Source organism: Sinohyriopsis cumingii, chromosome 9, assembly GCF_028554795.1.
Source record: "Sinohyriopsis cumingii isolate HCF-2022 chromosome 9, ASM2855479v2, whole genome shotgun sequence".
NCBI classification, from domain to species: domain Eukaryota; kingdom Metazoa; phylum Mollusca; class Bivalvia; order Unionida; family Unionidae; genus Sinohyriopsis; species Sinohyriopsis cumingii.
The window spans coordinates 16506629-16532713 of record NC_142969.1 but is presented as its reverse complement, the minus strand read 5'-3'; the positions used below and the strand labels follow the sequence as shown (position 1 = coordinate 16532713).

Genomic DNA, 26085 nt, shown 5'->3' with positions numbered 1-26085 from the left:
TAGGCATACATCTTTTCTATCACGTGAACCAATCTGGATTGGTGAAACGCAATGGTTGTCTGTGATTGTGATGTATGTTCTCAGAAATGTTGTCTGGCATCTTCTGGCATGTTGGGCAGATGACAAAGTCCAAATGGATGAGAAAAGAAGTGACCTTGAGTTCATGGCATATACGTACTGTCATAAGGAGGCGAGAAAATCCTAACTCACTATCCAAATAGTATCATTTTTGTAAGTCTTTGGTATGATTCGGCCGGGGATCGAACCCACAACCTCCCGCATCCGAGGCGGACGCACTCACCACTAGGCCACCGGAGCGGTGCAACAAATCAGACATCTGTCCATGCGTGTATAACCAGCATATAACTGGCAGGTATAGTCACTGTCTGCTGCTATATCTCCTGAAGAGAAACCAATACAGAACAAGTCAACTGAGAACTTGACAACAGGCTTGAAAATACCTACGCTGATGCCATTACTATGAAGGGGGAGAACTAACACAAAAATGAAATTCACTGGCTAAGGAGGAAGAAACATTTGCAAATACAAGAAAAACACAAGAAAACAACATTCCAATAATGGGCCTGACATAACTAAGACAATACAAAGTGGGATATGTTTGACTGAAACGACGACTATAAACAACAATGACGGTACATTTGTTGGACAGACAAATAGGAGACAGGCCCTACATTTGCGTTTACTAAGGACTCAGACTGGAATTATATTCTTGTCTCAATTCCTGGAGTACCATTACTAAGCAAATACTTTACTGAGGTCTAGGCATTCTCGGATAGGAATGCAGTGCAATGGCAGCATTTGTTGGATTGCTGCTATTAAACTGGCAATCATCGTGTGGGCATTATACATCCTTTGCTAAAATTTCTCTAAAATATATTAAATGGTGTAAAACATTACTTACAGAGAAAGACGCAAGTCACATAATTATACCTTTCTTTTCCTGTGGCTTAGTGCCTGAGGAAATATAGGATTTAAATACATAACATATATACTTGGAATGTCCAAAACAATTATCTGACTGTTACAAACGTATCTGCCACACAAGCACGTGGCAATGTCCGGAAAGTCAGACAACACCAATACATGATACAATTACTTTAAAATGTATGAACAAAAATGAAAGTATTGTTACGTTAGTCTTCGTATCAAAATATACATGCCTACAATTAACATCAGAGGCATATAACTGGAAACATATTAACTCAAGTTTCTAACAGAAAACAGCAGGAGCTGCTGTGACTCATTTGGTCGAAAGATTGAGAGTTGAGCAGTTCTCCAGGCCAACCCAGGTATTAGCTAATTGTAAATAACATGAGAAGATTGAGTGATAGAGAGTGAGTGTTTAGAGATTGTCAGCGCCATCCGGAAATTAACATTGATGAGTGACTATGTCTTCAGTAAAATGTAGTAGATTGTAGTGCTCCAACAAGAAAAATTTCATTCAACGTGTGCACTGGGCAAATCCAGGTAATCGTGTGTTTCAGTAGAAGCCCCATTTACGACCGTCATAAATTATCAAAAGCTTTTAACAATCATGAACAAAAATGTGTCCTCAGTATAGTAATCCTGCTACGTTTTAAAAATAATTTGCACATTCCTAGTCCAATCCAATGTATCCGCATTGCTGTCATGAATCTGAAAGGCTAGGAAAGGAACAACCATTTTATATAGTCTTAATTATGAGATAAATTTATTTAGACTATGATGTCATTTCGATGGTATTCTGCTGAAAATTAGAGATTATCTGTACTACAACAGGACTCCACTGCTGCCAAGCTGTATTATACATACATACATACATACATATACATATATATATATATATATATATATATATATATATATATATATATATATATATATGTATATATATATATATATATATATATATATATATATATATATATATATATATATATATATATATATATATATATATATATATATATATATATATACGTTATCCAGACCAGAGTGAATCAGTTACATACCACTAAAATACTGGAATGAACCACCATAAGTAACAGGAACAAAATGGCTACAAAACCTGTTATGAATATTTAATTTGTATTGTTTCTTATTTTTCCTCATTGACTATAAGTTAAGTATAATTGTATTTTGGACCTGTTACTCTCCAAAATCAAGTTCACTGTGTTCCTGTCTAGAGACACTGCCATTGTTTGTATCTTGTAATCAAATAATACATAGTCAATATTTCCCTAGGAGTGTAGATTAAATCATTATCAATGAGGTAAACATAATAATTTGGGGCTAGGTCTAGAATATTGGAACGAAGTAACTTTTCCTGCCTAATGTTTATCACATTATTTATTATAATTTAAAAACACATTTTGTTTTGTTGAGACCTTAAACTGTTCTAGAATGGAAAATTCTATTACGCCATATTATTTCCAGAAAATGATAATTGGGACCTAAGTCAATTAGTGGGATTTATAACCATGTTTGCTGGAAAACTTATTCTTTCTTGCTTTAATATCATTAGGCAGAATCAATATTATTGTTGTGCTCGTTATTTGTTTTGAGTGAAATTATTGCTTCAAATTATTATTCACTGGAAACACGGGGTTCTCGTTAATAATATTCTTCGACAGAAACATCAACTTGGAATTATTGTGAATTCAGACAAGGCAAGTTTGGATTACATTATTGTGATTGATAGGAAGACATTTAGTTCAACATCGAAGTAAAAGACAATAGTACACAGGTATATTCAAGACTGCAGGCACACATCAACACCTTCAGCGCTGGATTTTTTCTCGAATACCACTGATATTTGTTTAAAATGTTTTTCATTAGAACTGGTGATATAACTTTTTTTTAAGCTGTTTGGGATTTAATCTGCATTACTGCAAGTTCATTTTAAATGTTCACTTTGATTGTTGGGAAACAAATTATATTTTGAATTTTATAAAACGTGTTGGTTTTTGTTTTTCCTATTACTTAATATACGACTACTATAAAACAGTAACTAATTTCAATTTGATTAATTAAACTTATTTAGGCAATTAATGTCCATAACAAGACAGTAAATATAAAGTGGACCCAAGGATGCATTAGTGAAGAAGCTAAGTACATTGGTTTCCACGTATCTTCAAATCTTATCAATGTAAATTTCGCATTTTTGCATGGAACTGACAATTATTTTATTTTCTTAAGGTGTCAGATCATCATAGGTAATCCATGCAAATAAAACTATTGAATCACTGAGTTGTTTTTGACATTTGGGAGAGTAGACAGCGAGTCGGTGTTTTCATGGTCATTACAGTCATATGTGGTAGCGTTAATGTTGTTGGTATTTAGTGATAAAATTCATTTTCAGCACAGACCAGTTGATTCCTTGGTGATATTCATCAACTGTGTGTGAGGAGGTAGTGAAGTTCACAGATATTATTCAAGCTTTTACCATTGGCGCATCATCTGACATTTGTCCTGTTGCACTTGACTAGCTAACTGATGTGACATCAGCATCAATTTTGCTATCGTCAATAGTTTGATTTGCTCGGCAAAGTATTTTTCCCTAAAACTTGTCCATGCTCTTACAATCATTTGCATACTGTTTCTAATCTTTAACATTTTTATTATTCTTCTAATTTTTCATTGAAAGTTATTTCTTGCTTCATGATCATTTTTCTCAATTTGTTGTTTTTGTTGATTACTGTGTGAAATTCTGAGAACTAAATCATACTCACTATGTTGTTGAGAGCATGAAAAAACGGAATTTCCACACGAGATAGTCAAAATTATTTGATATAAATGTCCCTTGACACTGCTCTTGTTGTCCTGAAAATAGATCCCCTCAATGAGTAACTTCCTACATAGTCGCCATAGGACATGTCAAGGTCTGCTAACTTCATCCAGAGTTTCGGAGAATCTCAGGCAACTGCACTAGGTAAAAAGGGACCTGATAAACAAGGTTTAGTGATAACAATGGACAATTCTTAGAAGAATGATGCCATTCCAGTTTCAACACTATGTCCCCATCTGGGACCGACAAAATGTGTGTACCATGCCACACATCCAAGCATCTGTTTACGTTCCATATAGTATTAGCTGGAAGGGATAAGATTGAAAGAGCCCAGCCATAGGTTCTGAAGACGGGATGCGGGTGAGAGTTCACGCCACCTTCTCCCGAGAAAAATAGCATCATATGCTGACAGTAAGCCTTCGAAAAATGACAGGAAATTTAAATCTTGTACAACAATATTTTATATCTGTTTTCACTGAGATATTTAAAACACTCTGACTAGAAAATATTTGCTAGATGTTGCGATCCAACACTTTATTTTCAGAAATGAAGGTCAGGCGGTGAGATCTGCATTTGAATCATGATATTCTTTATATTTAACCTCAAAAAATTATATTTTGTTCAACTGACATAACGGGTCTATTATTTCTACATATGGAAGTAATACTATTTTTAATTTATTCTGGTGCAGGAAAAGCTATTAAAATGCCAAAACAAAATATGTATATCCCATCATGTCATCTAAATGGTACGTGTCTTATCTTCTTTAAATATCACACCACAACATATATACATATATAAACAAACTCACACTCACACAACGACACAAATATGGCATAATCTAAATGTTCCAAGTCTCTGCCATGATAAGCCATTTGACAGAAGAACAAACTTTTTCACTCAATGCGGTTGTACTACTCTCAGTAGTTCAGTGCGAGGTAAAGGTGTTGCAAGTGTCATTCATGTTTGCATTCACCAGAGACTTGAAGGACGTTTTTACTTTTTTCTTTACATAGCAAATTATTTCTAAGCTTCTGTATTGTTGTGAGAGAATTTAAAATAAACAATGTCCTCATTAGATAGAAAGTTACTGCATGATAGTTGAACTCGGCATGAACTTAAGCTGATACTGGGTGATACAACCATTCTGATGGATGCTGTTTTCTGAGAACAAATGATTAAAATGCTCCCCATTTTATTCTGGTTGATGAAGTCGGTTGACCAAGTAATAAAATATAAAATATATTTTTGCCTGCCTTTCCTTACTTCTCTGGTGGCTCATTATTCCCTCAATCACACATGCCTTTCAAAATCCTGCCTTTAAAACTAATACACCACACTTCAGTACTATTCTAGATATTGGCATAATATATGGAGGAAACTCGCATTTAAAAGAAACAGTGTCACTGCTCGTAAACAACCCACTATCCGTTAAGAAATATTGATTAAATGTTATATTTCAAGGAAACATATAATAATAAAAAATCTTTTTTTATCTCATTAATTTGCCTACCTTCAAACGAATTGGTTTATTCCATTCTATCTCAACCTACGAAAATAAACTTAATTTGTGCTCCTACAAAGGATCCATAGCACAAATAACTACAGTCATTTTCAGTCAGTTAGGTAAACTGTTTATTCATTTATGATCACAAGTTTTTTTTTTTACAGCAAGTTACGTAACCTACGCATGTATGGTTATTATAATGTAACCCGTTGTATGTTTTAATCACTCTATGAGAATAAGTTGCAAACAGCTCTAAAGGGATAACTTTCCATGAATATTATTAAAGATTGTTATTGTTCGTGCAGTTTATGGGAAAATGTCATAGAGTGTTCAGAACATTCTATATAGCTACATGCTCCATTCTGTTGATTCGATATCTTAATTGCATGACTATTGTCTTTTGTTGTTATACAAAGAAGAACTGTCCACCTATAATAATAAACATATTACTTTAGGACCCATTGACATGAATATGCTGTATTGTATATTTAATTTGTTGTCGTGTTGTTCCATGATTTTATTTTATGGATATTTTTAGTTTGTACATGACCCTAGTCAAAACTCAAGTTTATCGTGTACCTAACCAGTGTCCATTTTGTAAATAACACAATACATAGCTAATATTACTCTATCGATTAATATAAGTATTAAGACTTTGGATCAATTTTAGTGAAGATAAACATGCCTTCTGAAAAAAAGTCTTGGACATTCGCTTTTCACATGGAAATTCCTAAACGCATTGACAACTGTCAAGGGTTTATATAGTTAGCTGGCGTATGTCATGTCTCTAATATCTTAGCTTTTTATCTTAATGTAGTTTACTTGAAACATTATTTACTCTTGCCATAACATCTGAATCAGTCTTATTGTTGTGTTCAGTTTTTAGTTCGGTTTATTTAATTTTTTAACTTTTTCACTGGAATTACAAAGTGCTTCAACATATTCTTTGACTAAAATATTAATTTGGAACTATAGTGAATGCAGGCAAGGACATACTGGATTATATTGTCATGATACGTCAAAATATTGTTAACACTTCATCATGTTGCTGCCCACCGACTCATTAGCGTGTTTCTATCAATTTGAACTACAATTAATTTCGACTGTTGATAGAACCTTTTGGACTATTTGTTACATAATTTATATAAAGGTGAAGTCTTTTTACAATTTGTATTCTAAGGAAATACATTATTTGTTGAATGGCACAAAACCTATTGGTTTTAACTCTTTTTCTGTTATTTACTTTAAGGCCATGTATATATATATATATATATATATATATATATATATATATATATATATATATATATATATATATATATATATATATATATATATATATATATATATATATATGTATATATATATGTATATGTATATATGTATATATATATATATATATATATATATATATATATATATATATATATATATATATATATATATATATATATATATATATATATATATAGATTATACAGCGACATTTCGTGCAGGAATTGCAAAGGAAGGCTCAATAGATTCTACGTAAAAGTGGTAAACAATCACAATAGCACAGTGACATACAAACACACACACACACATATATGTGTATATATATATATATATATATAGAGAGAGAGAGAGAGAGAGAGAGAGAGAGAGAAAGAGACAGACAGACAGACAGACAGACAGACAGACAGAGAGAACGTTTCATATAGTTTTCAATAAAATGTGTCGTATGTTGTCCAGGCTAAACAGCGTATGTAGAGGAGAGACTTGCAGTGGAATATTCAATAGATTGTATGTAATAGTAGGCAGGAATCAATATAGCATATATTTATATTTAATGTAAGCAATCTTTGACTTTTAACAACAATTATACGTAAATAATATACCTGGTATAGTTTTGAAATTAATACGGTACAATATCAGTCCAGATAACCCTTTATAATGTCCATGTTCGTACTGTAGGACATGGATTTTTCCAGTCTATTATTTATCACAATTTGATTATGAAAAGTGTAAACCAATTTGTGCCCTTCACTAGACAAACTTTTGAAGAGAAATTGCTTTAAGGATTGTCGCAGGAATCCAACTATTCCAAGTAATCTAGGCAAAACCTTGATTCAGAACCCTTGCTGGGCTCAAATATTTCAGCAAATAGACACCTATTTCATTGCAAAACGGCGATGCTAGTAAAATGGATACTTTTTCTAGTAGAAAGGACAATCTGTGATCATAAGTGATAGTTAGAAAGCAGTAACTGTGTACATAAGCCTTCAATCATATGTTTTGTGGAGTTACATAGATAATAGTGTTACTTCTGACATTTGGGATCAGCAAATCAAAACCAAAATGACTACTGAGTAAAACACTTTCTTCTAATTTAGACCTTTCTCTTTGAAGAAACATGTGGTTAAATTTCCATGAAACATTGACATTTACTTTCAGTATTAAGACATTGTATTTAAACAAAATAGCACTAGGAACACGAAATTAATTTATGGCAAAGTGAACTTAGATTTCTTGGACTTATTTAGACAAAATGTCAGACTTGATGGCGTCGATTTTGCGTGCTTTTCCCAAAGAATATACCCTGGGTTATTGTACTGCCTGAATACTCCTGTGTTTTAAATTATTTCATGTTCCGTAGATTAAATGCTGGGACCAGAGATGACAGTATTAGGATACACATGTTTTACTATGTAAAATCATAAAATGATTTTGCGATTGGTAGGCTTTATTCTGCACCAATATAAATGTTTATTTGGTTGTTATACAAATTATCTCAAATTGCGATTGTTTTTCATATAGTGTTGGAGACTGATGTTCTGACTTTACTTTAGAATGAACAAGAGCATTTTAGTCACCTCTGTGACAATGAACTTTAATCTAGCTGGATCCTTTGTAGGGTCCATTTCTGATTTAGCAAGTCTGAGGGACAAACATTTTTCTCTGTGGTTCTTAATAAAAAACCTGCTGGTATTGTCAGTGGCGTTTTTGCACATAACATTTGTGTCTTATTATTCAACACTGGCAAGAAACAGAATTATTAATTTATTTTGTATATTATGTTGATGGTGTGTAACAGAAAAAACACGTTCAATAAAAGAAAATACCTCAAATAATTGAGAATCTTGAGTTTCACTCTGGTCTTTTAAACTGGGTAATGTAATGTATCTGATCATCTGGCGCAAAACGTGAAACTGTATATTGACCTTGTTAGGATAAGGTTAGTCGTTAAAAAGTGATAGTTGTAAACGGAAACTCACAGACACTACTTAACACATGTGAAAACGAACGCCTGTCTTTGGATGGATGCTCTTGAGTTTCAGTAAACAGTTGTCATCTTCATGGGTAAGAAATGCTGCATTATGGTCGAATAATTCCTTTACACAATATTAATTTTACGTGTCACTGTAACGAGCAAATTAGTTGCTTCATTTGAATACATTAGGTACTGTAACAAATACTGTCGATTTGTTCCCAGGGAAGGCGCCAAATGTTCGATTGATTAATATATATTGTACCATATCACAGAATCATGTCTCTTAAACCATTGATCAAAATACCATTTATTAATGAATATTACAATTATTAAAGTGATTCAGTTCATTCAAGAAAATATTGTACCTTTGCATAGATTTCGTAAAATAAAGTTTAATGTTAAATTCCAGCAATACAAATGGGTCTAAATATAAACTGTCACCACCAGCCCTACCTGAAACAATGAGCATTAGCATATACTGTGCTGTTATGGAAAAGAAAGCATTGCAGCTCATGATGATGACTGGAAATAACTGTATTCAAACAGTTAAATTGCAAGTATCCCCAAATAGTTTAAATCTCTTTTTTCAAAGCTTTCATTATTTCTAAATATTGTCAAAAACATTTTTTTCCATTGAGCACAATTCTACAAATTTAATGAGTCAGATGAATTTATTTTTGGATATATTCAATTATCTACAAAAGCAATTATAATGAACATGATTTGTTTTGAAACATCCTCAAGATGATCACTATCTAAATAGCATTCTTACTTTTTTCAGACCACTCTTTAATATCTCTGGAGCCATCCATCCCTCTGTCCCCAAAACATTAGATCTTGAAGAAAAGGACGTTGCTTCTGGAGGCAGCTTCTTACTGAAACCAAAGTCGGAGATCAATGCCCTTACTTCACCCTCAGGACTTGGTTTGGATATCAGAATATTTTGTGGCTTTATGTCTCTGTGAACTAAAAAGAATAAAAATGAAACATCGCAATTAGAAACTGTTCATAGGATTCACACGTGGTCATATTAGTAAAGTACAGGGGTGGAGTCACTAATTCAGTTTCTTGCAAAAGTTTAGGAGTGCTTGAATAATGTTGTATCTATGTGCATAGTTATACAAACATGAACCTCTTTATAACGCTTAGTACAGACCCATGTGAATCCTCTAATTATTTGAGAATATATTTTGTTTTCTTCTCCCATCTTATTACCTGGGTATGATCAAATGCATTCTCATACAAAAGAGACAAAAGTTATGCAACATATTAAGATTGATTGAAATGATCTGTTGATAATTTAAATATAAATTAAGTTTGAATATACAACTGCAAATACTATCGCGTGTCGTCATTCCAATGAAAGAGTATTTCAATGCCTCTCTTGCATTTCAATGCATGTGCATTTCGAGACCCATGCCACATCACCATAAGAGCTCTTCCATATGTCCCTGGTAATAAATAATGTTGTTTGCATAGTCCATTCTTAACTACAGCTGATGGGAATACCACTCTGGTAAAAGGGGACTTTTGAAAGTTTATATAATTTCAAAGTATATTATAGCATGTTCAGCAAATTATTGCCAAATTAAATTCATCTCATAACCTTGCCAGTAATCAAGAACGGAAAACAATATACCAAAATGGACGATATGGCATTGACAACGATCGCCAATTATGAAGCCATTCAATGATTTAAATCTTTTTTATAGCAAATTAACCTAAGACTCGCTACCTGATGCACAAATGTATTAAACATCAAAAACAAAAGCCATGGGTACTAAGTATATATTATTAATACTTTATAACAGCAGGTTTTCTAAGTCAACAAAACTGAAATGCATCGAATTGGAACTGTGCTGTTAAGTGCTTAGCACATAGCGGTCGAGTGGTATGTGCTGTGAGAGAAATATTTAACACAAAAGGAGAAAACAGCATACGGATCATTTTCCACAAAGAAAATTCATGTCAGACAGTTTTAATAAAAATACTTCATCAAGGGTAGGGAGAAATGAATAATGACAACCTAACTGGCATAATATATATATATATATATATATATATATATATATATATATATATATATATATATATATATATATATATATATATATATATATATATATATATATATATATATATATATATATATAAAGATTAGAGAAACCGCATTATCAAAAACTCCTGCTAAATAAGACTCTAGATCAATATCACAGAATTTGCTCCATGCAGGTGTACGGTTCCCCTTAAATCCGTATGTGTGATTACTGTTTAATATGTGTGTCTCACACAATTCGAAAAAAGCAATACTAATTACATTCATGTATATCACTTCCAATAGATCCGATGTTCTTTTGTTGCACATTACAACATCGTTTTGTACTGCATTTTGTATGGATATATATGATGGACCAGTAGTATATATTACAAATGAACGCAAATGAACGCTCTTATTATTATTATTATTATTATTATTATTATTATTATTATTATTATTATTATTATTATCATTATTATTATGTACAATTTCTAAATTAGCTGTTGTGTTGGACAACTGAATGCTAGATTGGCACCTATTCATTTAGGTAGACGAAAATATAATTAGATGACTTTTAATAAAACCCTTTGTCAACATATAAGGGGAGTTAAGGCAGACATATGAGATGCAATATTAGCACCGTCTTTCGCCTGGAGAAGCTAGATATCTTAATGAGTCTTTTGGTGTGAACTCCATTTCTATATTTCCAACCATTTGTGAGGAAAAATGACAAAAAATATTACAAAAGGGCAATCTTATTGGTCCTATCGATTACAGTTTGCAATACAGGATGAACTAGGCACAGTAATAAGTCTTTAAGACAAATAATGATATAAGGACAGTAACAATAGTATATGATGACCATATTGGATATGAAAAACATCTAGCTAGTTTGCATAGTTTTTATTCAGAATGCACCAATCACCAAAACAAGGCTTTAGGTAAACTTCCCATATGAAAATAATGTCCGATTTAAGGAAGCAATAGCAAAATTGCAAGATAATCATCCAATGAGGACCACCTGCATGAGATCATCAGAAATATTTTTGGTGCAAACATAATGTCGATATGACCAGCCATTTGCTAAATAGCGATACCAATGTTTTCCAGTTGGTTTCGTTCGTCAGAGTCATGTTATTCATGACCAAGTGGTCATGATACAAAGTCTTTCAGTCCAAGCCTCTTTTTGACAATACCATCTGGTCAGCAGAGGCACGTGTATTTATTATCATCTAAACATCCTATTACGATGAAAACTCCATTGAAATATGGCTTTCAGCGCAGAAAGATTATGATTACATACTTTCAAGTTGGCTAGGTTATCACTATTTGTATTTAGTTCCGACTAGATATCATAAGACTATTGATGACAACCCAATATGTTTTGTACATGCAGGGAAACGATAACAGGATTTGTAAAATGGATGTGCTATAGGCCATTCTGGACCTTAGATCAGTATCATTCCAATGCTCCTCTGTTAGGTCTATACCAATTAATTTAAAACACCATTGATCAAACTGAAGATAACTTAGTGAAACATTATATATGTGCAAGCTTTAATTCCGTTAAAAATCGAGATGGAAACATGCACTGTCTACGCCTGCTACACATATACACGCACGCACACACATATGAAGAACGAGAACTATCACGTCCTTGTGCTGGTGGTTTCACTTTCAAAAAATGATATCACAATTCCTCTGTCAGTGTGTGTTTTGGTTTTTTAACGTAGCTTTAACACATTTTCAGTCACAGTGCTATGATGACTGCACTGTGACAGTTTACAATGATGTTTAGCACAGGAGCATCATGCCGCAGACATGTAGCATCATGTCCCACCCATTACCATTATCCTACTACAAAGCCGACCAGTTCTAACACTTACCTCTTAATGTTTAGCTATATGCAAAGCAGCTGTTATTACCATTTTTATAAGTCTATGATATGACTCAGACGTGGTTTGAACCCGCAAGAACCCGCATCTAGATTATTAAAACCTGTACTTTAATATCATTTAAAGTAATATCATGAATATTGATTTCAGATTTGTAGCAAGCTCAGGCTTTTTCTGATTGTCAACTGTGTCTGAGACATTGATGGTTTAAGCATTTATGCCACAGTGTGTGAAATTCACGTCAGAAACACATTTAAGACTGCCAGCAAACTTGTTCAATCCAATGTGCGAGTATCCACTATTATTCAAAACCTGTGATATGTTAATAACACTGGACAACAAATTTTTACAAAAGTCATGTTACTGAAATAAAATTAGTCAATTCTTATCAATTTTTATGTGCTGAACACGAATATGACAGTCAAATTGCAAAATTGGCTCTAGTTTTTTTGTAATCTGCAAGAAATTAATGTTTACATAACGAAATGCATTCCAATAGTAAAAGGTCAACTGTAATAGCCTACCTATAAAAAATCAAGTCATTGACTACATCTTAGATTTCTTCGCCTGTCTCTTGTACAGCTGTTCGGGAGCATCTCTGAGGAGTGTCCAGCAGTAGTCAGCCAGCATTGTAGTGGACCATTTTCCCTGGTATCTTTGTTCCATTGTTGCGATATCTTGATGAAAACGTTCGCCGTGTTCATCACTAACAATACCACAGTTGCTAGGAAAGAAATCCAAATGGGAATGAAGGAAGTGAATCTTTAGAGACATATTGCAGCCAAGTTTCTTATACTTCATCAACATGTCTTCTACTAGTTCCTTATAGTTTTCTGCCCTAACATTTCCGAGGAAGTTTGTAGAAACTAGGCGAAAAGCATTCCATGCTTGTTTCGCGTCACCTTCCAGCAAGTTGTTGAACCGGTCATCTTTGAAAAGCTCTCGAATCTGAGGACCCACAAAAACTCCCTCTTTAATCTTTGCTTCGCTGAGTCGAGGGAATTTTTCATGCAGGTATCGGAATGCTGGCAAAGTCCGGTCAATGGCTTTCACGAAGTTCTTCATCAAACCTAGTTTGATGTGAAGGGGTGGTAGCAAGATTTTCTGAGCCTCAACCAGAGCTGGGTGTTGGATATTCTTCTCTCCAATGGCTACATTCTGCCTGTGAGTCCATTCCTTCCTCATGTAGTGCATTTCCCTTGCTCGGCTATCCCACTCGCATAAGAAACACATGTATTTTGTATATCCTTGCTGCAGTCCCATTAAAAGGGCAACTACCTTCAAATCACCACAGAGGTGCCAGCTGTACTTGTTATACTCAATGGAATTCAGTAGCTGCCTTAAGTTATCGTATGTCTCTTTCATGTGGACAGCATACGCTACTGGAATAGATGGAAGAATGTTTCCATTGTGCAAAAGCACAGCCTTGAGACTCAGTTTCGAAGAGTCCACAAATAGTCTCCATTCTTGTGGGTCATGAGTGATTTTTAAAGCATTCATGAGGCCCTCAATATCGGAACAGAATATCAGATTACTTTCCTTTCTGAAGAAAGGCTCCAATTGCTGGTGGCGCTTTCGATATGCAGTAATTGTGACATCTTCTTCTAGAAGATTCCATTGTTGGAGTCTTGATCCTAGCAATTCTGCCTTGTTCTTTGATAAGTCCAAATCACGAATCAGGTCATTTAGTTCTTCTTGTGTTATTCTGTGTGGGGTTGATGATGCACCACAGTGAAAATCTGGATCACTGCATGCTGATGGACCAGGAGAAGAACAGGTCGACTCACCTTTGTCTTCGTCAGATGAATCAAGAGAATATTCTGCTGGAGGTTCTGGAATAGGAAGTCCCTCACCATGTGGAACTGGTCTCAATGCAGACGGAATGTTTGGGTAGACTATTCTCGACTTCTTTCGCTTCGTTATTCCGCCGGAAAGAGGAGGAACCAAGCAGAAGTAACAGTCATTTAGGTGGTTGCTTGGCTCTCTCCACACCATTGGGACTGCAAACGGCATTGATGACCTTTTGCAATTCAACCACTGTGAAAGCTGTGTTGTACATGTAGCACAGCATATATGCGGAGCCCAAGGCTTGTCTTGGTCACCAACCTTGCATCCGAAGTAAAGATGATATGCCTTCTTCACTTGAGAATTGATACTTTTCTTCTGGTTGGCAAATGTCACTTCCCCACAAATATAGCAAAAATTGTCCGCGGTATTAACACACTTTCGAGGCATTACTGTTCTTTATTGTACGTAAATGGATAAAATAATAAGTTTTATGTAACAGTAGCTTGAACTGTCTCGCACAACGTCTAAAATATTTTAAATGCTGAACCTATCTGATTGGGCTTTATATAGTACACTGCTTACGTCAGCTTCAGCAGCCGCCTGGCATTAGTATAATAGGCCTACACATGTATAGTACATTGCTGATGTCAACTTACTTCAGCAGCCGCATGGCATTAGTATTGCATTGCATCAGAAAATGATGCAATCAACTGTGGATGATGTGAGCATGATGGTATTATGCAATGTTACATCATTATTCCGGATGTTGCTGCAGTCCTACTGGAGAAATTTACACAGTGAAACATAGAAAATGAGGTATATGAATATCTTCAAAACGAGAGCCAATACAAATTTTTCACGGTTATATTCGTGTTCGGCACACCAAAATACTACAGATTAGGGCCTTTTCAAGTCAGTAATGATTTCACTGTTGACCAGTGTAATAAGCACCTATATTCCAAATCTGATCAAACCTGGTTTATGTTCATGGAACCCACAATAATAGCAATGAATTGTTGACTGATGGAAGATGATGTATGACACATAATGGATGAAAGCTCTACCATCAGCTCCATTGGCACAAAAGTGAAAGTAGAAGACACATCATCCTTTAACCAAGTCGTAGTGAGTTTGTTTTGTTTTTGACTTTTCTAAGAGTTAGTAAAATACAAGAAGGACATAAACATGTCTATCTTACAACAGCAATAATACATCTCACACTTTTATCCTCCATCCTAGACAAGATAGCATAAAACTAGGTGACTTAGAGCAACGCCATTTTAAGGACAGAATGTGTTCACTCGGGTTAAAAAGTAATTAATTTGTATACAAACCATCATGTAGCTAGTTCTATTCTGCAAATGACACACACACACACACACACACACACACACATATATATATATATATATATATATATATATATATATATATATATATATATATATATATATATATATATATATATATCTGTGTGTGTGTAATCAATAGATCAATAAATATATGTTATACATTCTGATGTATCAAATGAAATTAAAAAAGTCAAGCATATTTAAAAATAGTATTCATAATTACATTTCTTCGATACCAAAATAATACATTTTACATGTCGAGTATGGTGAAATTTAATACAAATTTGTATGGGAATCTGTTTAAGCTTGCATTATGTTTGTCTATTTGCTTTTATTAATGGGTGTAGCTTATTATGAACGAGACTGCCTGCCTAGTTTGGACAACATCTATTCTGAAATAAAGATTCATATATGTACAAATCTCGTGTTTTTTCATGCTGAAGACATGGGTTCAAAACTTATTCTTGATATAGGACCATGAGATAACCTGATCTGTCCTTACTTACAGACGAGCTAAACGTAATAAAAGGTTTCATGTCAGGCGATATAGGTCAGTAGAGTGACGTCAGTGTTGGGAAAAGGGGCTTCTTGTTCCATTAAAGAAGAACACAAGGACTTACCTATACCCAAGGAATGCAAATGTGCTAGACCACTCAATGCCTGATGAAGCAGCTTTGTGGGTTCGATGTTTATCTTACTCTGTAATTTGTCTTCTACATAATCCTGTAAGCTGCCTTGACATAGTTCCAGGGCAATGAATATAAAATCGGCGTTCTGTTCCTAAGACAAAATAAGTAAGCTGTAAAATTATTTTGTCTAATACTACTTATTAATGGGATCATATATTAGATATGTAAATTCTGTAAAGTTACTCAAGAAGGCATTGCCAAATTGTCAACCAGCTTTGCATGTGGGCAGTTCTACTCGTTAGCAAATGGGAACTATTTCACTCCCGAAAATGAAAGATGAATTATATGCCTTCCAATGCAGTGGAGTATACTGACGCTCCCATAATTACAATAAGAGTTTTGATAATGTGATTGTACTCAGATATGTCACAGCCTATGAGGGGCCACATACAATTATCCCACATTGTGAGTTTTCATTTCTGTTGTGCATTGTAAGCTTGTCCACCTTCTGAAATTACTCTAGATATGTTATACTAGAATCATCAAATGTCTCAAATAGAGATAATTACAAATGAAACGTTTTCCAGGATAAAGAGCCTGATATGATACTCGATGGTCTCAGTTAATGATCTAGAGTTGCAATGCATGACACTTGAGAGCGGCTGATTGTAAAGAATGAAGAGAACTTGGTTAGGGTTGGATACGTGGGACCTCGACCATAGTAATTCTTTATTAACACCAAATATGGTCTGGAGGCAGTGAGGCAGTATATAATAGTCTATTATATAAAAGGTCAATGACAAGTCAATTAAGGTGAGGACTATAATATTTCCACTATCAAAAGTAGAGAACAGCTCATTAACTACTTTACAAATGGCAGTTTCAGTACTTTTCTGACGGCGACATAAGAGAATTTGAATACTAATAAATAATAATAATGAGGACTTTGTATAGTGCCTAATCTTTAGAAGCTCTAAGCGCTTTACGACATTGGACAACACACACGAACATGATTACAAAAAACAGACACCATGAAATTAGAAAACAAAAAACATGCTGAAAATATTTAAAGTAAAGAAACATTATTAGGTCTTTATGTCTGTTTTTGCAATATAAATATGTGAGTTTTAAGAGTGCTCTTGTATGAGATCGCTGTGTCTTTGTGTCTAAGTTCAGTGGGCAATGTGCTCAACTTTGCTGGGTCCTGGTATGCAAAAGAATGTTGCCCATATGACTTCATTTTCCTGTGGGAATAATGAGATACGAGTGTCAGAAGAGGAACGTAAGTATCTTGCTGGTGGGTACACATGGGTGAGGTCGGAGAGCTATGTTGGACTGGGGTCCGTCAATGAAACGTAGCACAGAGAACGAATTTTGTGTTTGATTCTGGATCGAATGGATAACCAGTGTAGGGTACATAGCGGGGGGGGGGGGGGGGGAGGGGGGAGGGGGATATGCTCTGATCGTGGTACTCTAAGGATGGCCCGAGCAGCTGTATTTTGAACTTTTGGAAGTTTCTGGAGTTGATATTGAGACGAACCAGACAGAACTGAGTTACAATAGTTCCAGTCTTGAAAGTACTAAGGAAAACCCAAGTATTTTAGTGGCGTCAACTGAACGATAATTGCGCATGGAGAAAATGCGTCTTTGCTGAAGATATGCAACCATGCATATGTTAATGACATGTTCGTGCAATGAGAGAGTACTGTAAAGAAAAACACCATGGTTTCATACTAACTGTGTGAATTTAATGTTGGTGCTGCTGATATTTATTGTTTGAGGTACAAAAAGGTGAATGAGAAAGTTTTTGTGTTGTAATGATAATGGCTTTAGTTGTATCATCATTCATGTGCAGATTGTTATATGTCATCCATGATTTCACATCGGAAATGCACCTCTCTACACATTGGATGGTAGCATCAACTTCAGTTGGGTGGCTAGATTTGTATATTTAGGTGTCATCAGCGTACAATTGGTGAGACACTGGATGATGATTGATGACACTTTAGAGCGGCTGAGTGTAAAGAATGAAGAGAACAGGTCCAAGAATAGTCCCTTGTGGAACACCAACACATAGATCAACTGGGCTGGAGTGTATTCCATTTCCGGACACAATTTGTTCCTGTTGACCAATTAGGATTTGAACCACGGTAAGGCTGTATCATAAAAGCCAAATACATGCTAGAGATCATGGTGAAGTAATATATCATGGTATATTGTGTCAAATGCTGCAGACAAGTCAAGGATGGGTAGGACTGTAATCTTTCCGCTATCCAAAGCAGAAAGATGGTCATTAACTACTTTCAGGAGAGTAGTATCAGTACTGTGGCAAGGGCGATATGGGAGAATTAGAAACTGGGCGGTAGTTCTATAAATCGTTATGGTCGAGTGAATGGTTTCTTCAGCAGAGGCTTAAAAATGGTGGTTATGAAAAATTATGGGAATTCCCCAAATGAGAGAGAGAGGTGTTAATAACATCAGTTAGTAAAAGTATTTAAGCAACAGTGATGTCGGAATCGGATCAAGTTCACATGACTATAGTGCACTCTTCATCACAATTGTATGTACTAAATCCATAAAGACATATTCAAATGCTGCTAACGGTTCCCGCTGAAATTCTGTATCACAACTGTATGGTGAAGACAATTCAATTTAAATTGTGTTGTCTAGCTTATCCCTAATGTACTTTGTCACGGAAGAGATCTGCAAACAGGTCCAGAAGGTCGAGTGGAGAGAAGGTAGTTGGAAGTGGTGTATATGTGTTCCTTGACATCAACTTTCCGTGATCTTGTTACTGTAGTTGGATTATTTTGCTGCATGGACTATATTTGTGACGTTCTTCTTAGTGGCTTCATATGTGATAGAGTTTGGTACAGAACAACTGTTTCAGTGACATTTTAAATGAATGAGAGGTTATAAACACGGTGTTAGTTCTTTAAATCATAACGGCCAAGTGTCAGTGTCTTAAGCATTGACCTACATTGGCAGTTCTTTTATCAATGATGGTAATATCCTGGATTATAGCGAAATGTTGATAATATCAGTTACTGAAGGTAATATTGAATTTAAGCACACAAACAGCATTGATGTCTGAATCTGATCTAATTCACATGACTTTTTGGCGCTCATCATCACAATTATTTGTAGCAAATCCATATAAATATCTTCTAATGCTTTTAACAGCTGTATAATGTATCACATTATATGGTGACGATGAGATATTTGAAATTATCTTATCAAGTTTATCTCTAATGGATTGATTTGTATCACTGAAGATATTTGCAAACATTTGCTGAAGGTCTATGGGGATAAAGGTCATTCGAAGCGTGTATATTTATTCATCGGCATTATCTTGTTCGGTATCTTGAAGATTCCTTTGTAACTCAAACTTTCCCTAATCTTAGTACTGTAGTATGCTGATTTTGATGCATGAACTATAATGCAGCATGATTCACTAATGTAGTTCGTGTTATGTCCACTAGAGTGGTAGGGTTTACTTAGAAAGAAAACTAATTTCACCAGTTAATCTAATGTACAGTTTCACTGATTTTCTTCTTAACACATTAATCCCTGGAGGATTTTGAAAATCTAGTACGAAACACATTTGGAAAGCTATTTCTGAATAGATCCGAAAACACCAAATCCCCGGTGATGTTTCAATAACATACTGCCTAGTTGTGTTAGAAACATCGTTTTTCATTGGCTATTTGACCCGCGCATGAGCAGAAGGGTAAAAGTTGGATTCTTTTTTTTTTCCTAAACGGAGCCATTATTATGTATCGAGACCACATTTTATTCCAAATACCCATCTTATCCTATATTTTGCAAAGTTTCATCTGTCTGTTTGCAGGTCATACCGGTTTGCCTTAGATCTGTTACCAATAAGTCTAATATCCGGACACAAAATCGGATTCCGACCGCGTGTGAATAGTCGGGTCCAAAAAATGAGTTTCTTTTTTTTTATCGGTAATTTGTAGTGCAAGTAGATATTCCAGATTATTTGGTATCATTGTAGAGCTGTACATCTGTCTACCTTTCTATAATACCACCCACTTTAGTGTATCGTGCATGGCCATGACGCTACTGAGCTCGGCAGTAGGCTACTACTTCCTGCCCCGTCAAGTCGTCTCTAGGGGTTAATGTGTTAAATATACATCCTTCTATAGCCTATCTCCTGGTCCTAATATTTTAACAGTTTAGACAGGATAACTGCTATATATGCCATATCTGCACATTTCGCTTTTCACCTCAGCTTGATCAAAATATTCGTGACATAGCATCTTGCAAACGTAGTCTAAAGTGTCAGGAAAAATATAAATATGTCACGTAATTAAAAGCTAAATCGATATATAAGAAATCTCCTTCAACTCTATTACAGATATTCTGTTCAATGTCAGCTGACACAAATCCTGAAAAATAGTCTTGCATTCCTGATGAACTTTTAAGCAGAAGATTTGTTGTTTTGTAGTGTCTGAATTAATTTTTTGTTGATTACCATTTTTCAGCAGATTAAATGAATACAAGGTAGGATAGCGAAAGTCAAACCAAATGGAATAATGCGAATATGTTTGATTCCACTACAACTTCTATTATTATATACCACAGTGTGAGTTCTTGGCATTAATTATACCCAGGGAGCATTGTTTCACAGCAGGGCCCTGAACAGCACACAAAGTAATTAATATGTTCCCTTAAAAAAAAAAACACATTAATAATACATAATATTAATTTTGAACTGGAGTTCCCGGAGGATGAGGTCCTTCATTCCAAGTTGATATAAAATTCTTATCTCTCTGAACTAGACATATTTAGACAGGGCAGATGTTAACATGTCCACTCATCAGATTAACTGAGATGAAGATCTTCAATGTCAGAGTGCTTGCAGTATATTACTGGCCAAAACTGAAATATTTTAATAGCAAAATGGCACATGTGGGCATCTAGTCCAATACATGAATAACGATGAAAAAAGATATACCTCAAACGTTTTTAGAAGTATGTTCCAGACATGAATATATTGATGGAAAGACAAACATGGTAGAGGTAGTGACAAATGATGAGCAAATGCGAATAGCAAAAGCTAAATCTTGACAACTAAACAAACAGGTGTACCAAGTTTCATAGATATAAAAGTACAATCACTATATGTATTTCCAGCATTCATCAATTAATATTCTCTTACAGCAAACATATATGCCAGAAAATAACAATTATGATTACGATTTATATTTGTATTTGTCTTTTCAGAAAATAATTTGAAATAAACTCTGCAGCGCATTTAGGAATAACTGCATTGGCAGAAAAAATGTTCAAGTTCACGCTCAGTTCAGGAAACAATAATCACATATTGAGAGCACGTTTTTTATTAAAATGTTCGTGTCATCAAACTTGGTGTATGATTCTTGTAGAAAGCTTACAAGAATGGTGACGTCTTGAATGATATGTCAAGATTTGAAAAACTAACATTATGAACCATTGTAAAAACAATTAATAACAAACTGGTCATTGTCCATGTATATTCAACTCACCCGATCTTTATTCCAAATCCTACAAGGATTGGATATAACGGCTTTGAAATGAAATTAAATAACAATCTAATGGTTCTCAAATGAAAGGAAATAACATTTTAATGTTGAGAATAATCTAGGTTATGGATGGACGAATTGATGGACTGATATACACCAGTATGATAACTGAATCAAGATTCCGCCACGGTATGCGTCACAAACTAAGCAAAAACGTTTCAAAGAGAAAAAATGTCGAAATATTCATACTTTTAACCATACAATCCTCAAAGGTCATCGGCTATATAAATAGCGTAAACCAATATATTTACTGATTAAATGTCGAGTAACCTATCAATTTATATTAGGTATTGTTATTAATTAAAATTTATGAAATGGAAACAATTGCTAAAAAAAGATGCACGATTAAACAAATTATACCAAGAAATCTCATTTTAATGTAGAACAACCTGTCTTCAGAACTAAACAATTCCGTTGGCAAAAAGGGTTTCTCAAAATAGGTTGTCTTCCAGATTAGGATATTACAATATATAAGAAAACAAGTAATATTTCAGCAATATATTTTTTACAGTGGTCTTTGCAATGTAAAATGTTTGATGTTCCTGTTTTCAGTAAGAGAGGCCATTATCTGATGACAGATCAGTATCATTTGAAGAAATTTGAAACTTCTCCTTGCCGTGTTATACCAGAATAATTATTGATGGAATTATGGAGGCAGATTGATTGTCAGAATAAGAGGACATTTTTGTTTGGTGAAACAAATAAAATTAATAATAGTAGTTTCCTTTTTGCTTTGATATGTAATAACAATGCTGTGTTCATTAAATACAAAATTATATCTGTCACTGCTTGATGTAGAATACTCACCATCATAAAATATCTGATAACATTGGGATGCTGATCTGATTCTCGTAATAATTTCACCTCTTGATCAGCATATATCAAATTCTCTTTTGTCATTCGTTTCACTGCTACATCTCTTTCATCAAATTTCCCCCTGATAAAAAAAGATGTAAGTAAGCAAAATAAATCACTGTAGAGGATGTGTTGCCATAAAAGAAGGTGCATAAACTCCATTCTTTGTATAGATGTTTAAAAGCTTTTAACTTTGTTTATTTTAATGTTTATGAGCAGTCAGTAAAAAGTATGCAAACTATGTTTGGTATAAACCATAGAGTTATAGCCTGGACTAAAATCGTACATTTTTTATAATAGTGCAAACAGAACTGTAACATGCTTGATTTGCTGTAAGGCATAATTCGGGCTCATACTTTCACTGATTAGATGATTATGGTATCTGAAACTTGGATATTTGTTATGCAACAAGAAATATAATTACAAGATTCAACCTATTATTACTGATGCTACTATTTCCTTTTATGAAACATGTAATATGGTGTTTGCAAAGGATATTTTAGAAACCATACTACACAGGTATTTAACACATTATCAGTCTAGAAAAACTACTTTAGACTCCGTAAGTATCAGTGCATAGACATGTCATGCGCAAAATGCCTTCTAAATTGATCAATTTGCTGATCATCAGTTTCGTAAATATATTAAATCCAATTATAAGGATCATCAAGGACTGCTTGTGGGTATTTTTAATTTTCATTACAGCAACATATCAGCAGATTTTTAAGTTGCGAGCATGAAACAATTATCTTCCTGAAAACGTAAAAATGCAGTGGTGGACTAGAGACGAAGACAATGGTGTAAACCTTCCTAAATAAATAATCTCTAATTATTTGCTTTCAGAGAACCACAACTTGACGTACTTTCGTGACATAAATGGCTAGTGCAAACTCCCATATATTGATATGTCCAGAGTACTAGACATTTTCTATCATATAATGATATTACTCCTCGCAATAATTCCTTTAGCTGTAACTGCAGCATTGCTTATCTGGAAAAAGTCTTCAACAAACACCTAGTGACATCTTACTACTGACGAAAGAGACTGTATTGTCCGAGTCACGGAAGAACAAACCATCCCCTTGAAGAAACTAACACTGAAGCAGTGGGAACCAGGGTATTTCAGGATTTTATGCGACACATTCAGATATCCTTCTAAAGTAGTCTACAATTTCCTGAGTTTTAAAAAAAAGCTTTCAAGTGGATCAATAGTCTACTATATGATAAGGTTTCTTTCTAGAATCAAATATAGCTTTATTCTTGTTAATATTCAATTTAACTACCGAATATTGAACATAACTCCGATATGCTTGAGACATCACTAACGTACCATATGTGACGACAAATATGTTGTTGCCTAAGTAAACACGTTTACAGAATAAGTGCAGTGCAATACAAATTTATTAGCTACACTATTTGACCTTGAAACAGATCGCATGAATATAGACTGCTGAACAAGTAATGTCCGCTTGATGAATTTGTTTGAAATAAAGTTAATAAGTTTCAGAAAAACGAAATACAAAAAAACTCGAAACCACGCTTGTTAAGTGCCATCATGCACTGCATTCTTCAAATACGTGGATATAATAAAAAGCAGTCATGACCATTTGTGTTAACATAGTCACAGGTTAGTAGCATATAAAAGTCATTTCAAAATATTTTACTTTAGTATCGAAATTCTCGTGATGGTGAAAATGTTCATTTAGTTTCAGCTAAACATAAAATCTATTGAAATATCAGTCGTTCATGATCATGTCACTACGTTCCCCAGCTTATTGCAGTACAAAAATGCAACAGCAACGTTTGGCTTGATCTCTAGGTCAGTCATGACCGACTTTTGAAACGTCTTCGCGAATACACGGTTATGTATTGTTGGCTAGATCTGCAATATTTTCATTCAAAGGAAATTACTAATTTCACGTACATTTCATCATAGCAGCCATATTTGAGGTCTGACCCTCACCATTTTCTCTGAGGCCCTGCTGTATATAACAGCTAGTATTTTATTAAAAGCCCTTCAGCTATCAATTGAAGAGGAGTAGTGGTGCCACGATTTTCAAGGTGAGTACAAACCCATGAAACTGGAGTTGTTATTAACATCGTTTCAAGTTAACACCAGCTAAACACAATAAGACACATTATAATGAAAAACCCACGCGAATTAGACCCTTTTTTCAGGAAAACCTTTCATGATAGCGACGACAACATTAATTTTTCATTCTCAACAACAATATGTGCTTAGACCAAATAAATATTATATGCAGTTATTTAGTGGAATTCCTATGTGAATATCACCATCCAGTGAGGAACAGTGATAGCAATAGATGCTGCCATAATGTCAACTATGTTTGGCATTAGATTTGCTCCATTTCAATTCAGCAACACCTTAAAATCAATATAGGTCTTTTAGGGAAACACCAAACCACAATGACTATATGTTCATGACGAATGGAGTTAAGATGATTCGTAAAGTTTCCACCAAGGTGGCCACCTTAGTCCCTAAACTGCCACCATTGTCTGTTTTGGAACACTATGTGACTTCGGCCATCCATTCAGGTGGAGCAGCAATAACATTTTTTGAAGAGGGAACCCATGGTGGCATTTTTAATTAAGACTAACTAGACCTGCAAAAAAATCTTTTCAGCGATAACCCAGTAGTAAATATGCCTATGAATTCAGTATAAAAAATCGTGCCCTTGCAGAGATAATTTGGGAGAGAGAGATTTTCAACATCAATATTAAAGCTGTAAAGTCAGTTCGATTCCTAAACATTACTCATATATAAAATTATCACTCTCTTGCATGCAAAACAACAGTACCAGAGATTTGTTGTTCAGTCAAGTCAATCTAACGTGTGACGAAATCAAACGCAATAAGCACAACTACCATACACAAGTTGCCGAATGCCTAGCAGATAAAACTCTTGGCAACAGTTTAGTTTCGTCCAATAACTGACAACAGTATATATATATATATATATATATATATATATATATATATATATATATATATATATATATATATATATATATATATATATATATATATATATATATATGAAGAAATTTGAAGGTTCAGTATGATCTTTATAAAGATAATGATGGGATAACATAATAATAAAGACTTAAACACAGAAACAAACTTGCAAAGACTAGGTAAAGGTAGAACGTAGGCTAATTTATCATTTCAAGTATTATATTAAAATAACAAAACAAATCAACTTGTTAGACCTAATTCTTCTATCATATATTATTTATTTCTGAATGAATTATTATAGCTTTTATCTAACTTTAACTATATATATATATATATATATATATATATATATATATATATATATATATATATATATATATATATATATATATATATATATATATATATATATGCTTAGATATT

At 34.1% G+C, this 26085-nt stretch overlaps 1 protein-coding gene across 2 annotated transcripts in view; it reads right to left on the bottom strand.

The window, feature by feature from the left end:
• Nucleotides 1-26085, bottom strand: part of LOC149791319 (serine/threonine-protein kinase/endoribonuclease IRE1-like) — a 107150-nt gene that overhangs the window by 45836 nt on the left and 35229 nt on the right. For both annotated transcript variants that reach the window (XM_089969845.1, XM_089969846.1), the window contains exons 5-7: nt 22639-22768; nt 16238-16397; nt 9317-9510 (exon numbers count right to left, since the gene is read on the bottom strand). In XM_089969845.1, coding sequence (XP_089825971.1) covers nt 9317-9510; nt 16238-16397; nt 22639-22768 — 484 coding nt within the window. The remainder of the gene's footprint in view (nt 1-9316; nt 9511-16237; nt 16398-22638; nt 22769-26085) is intronic.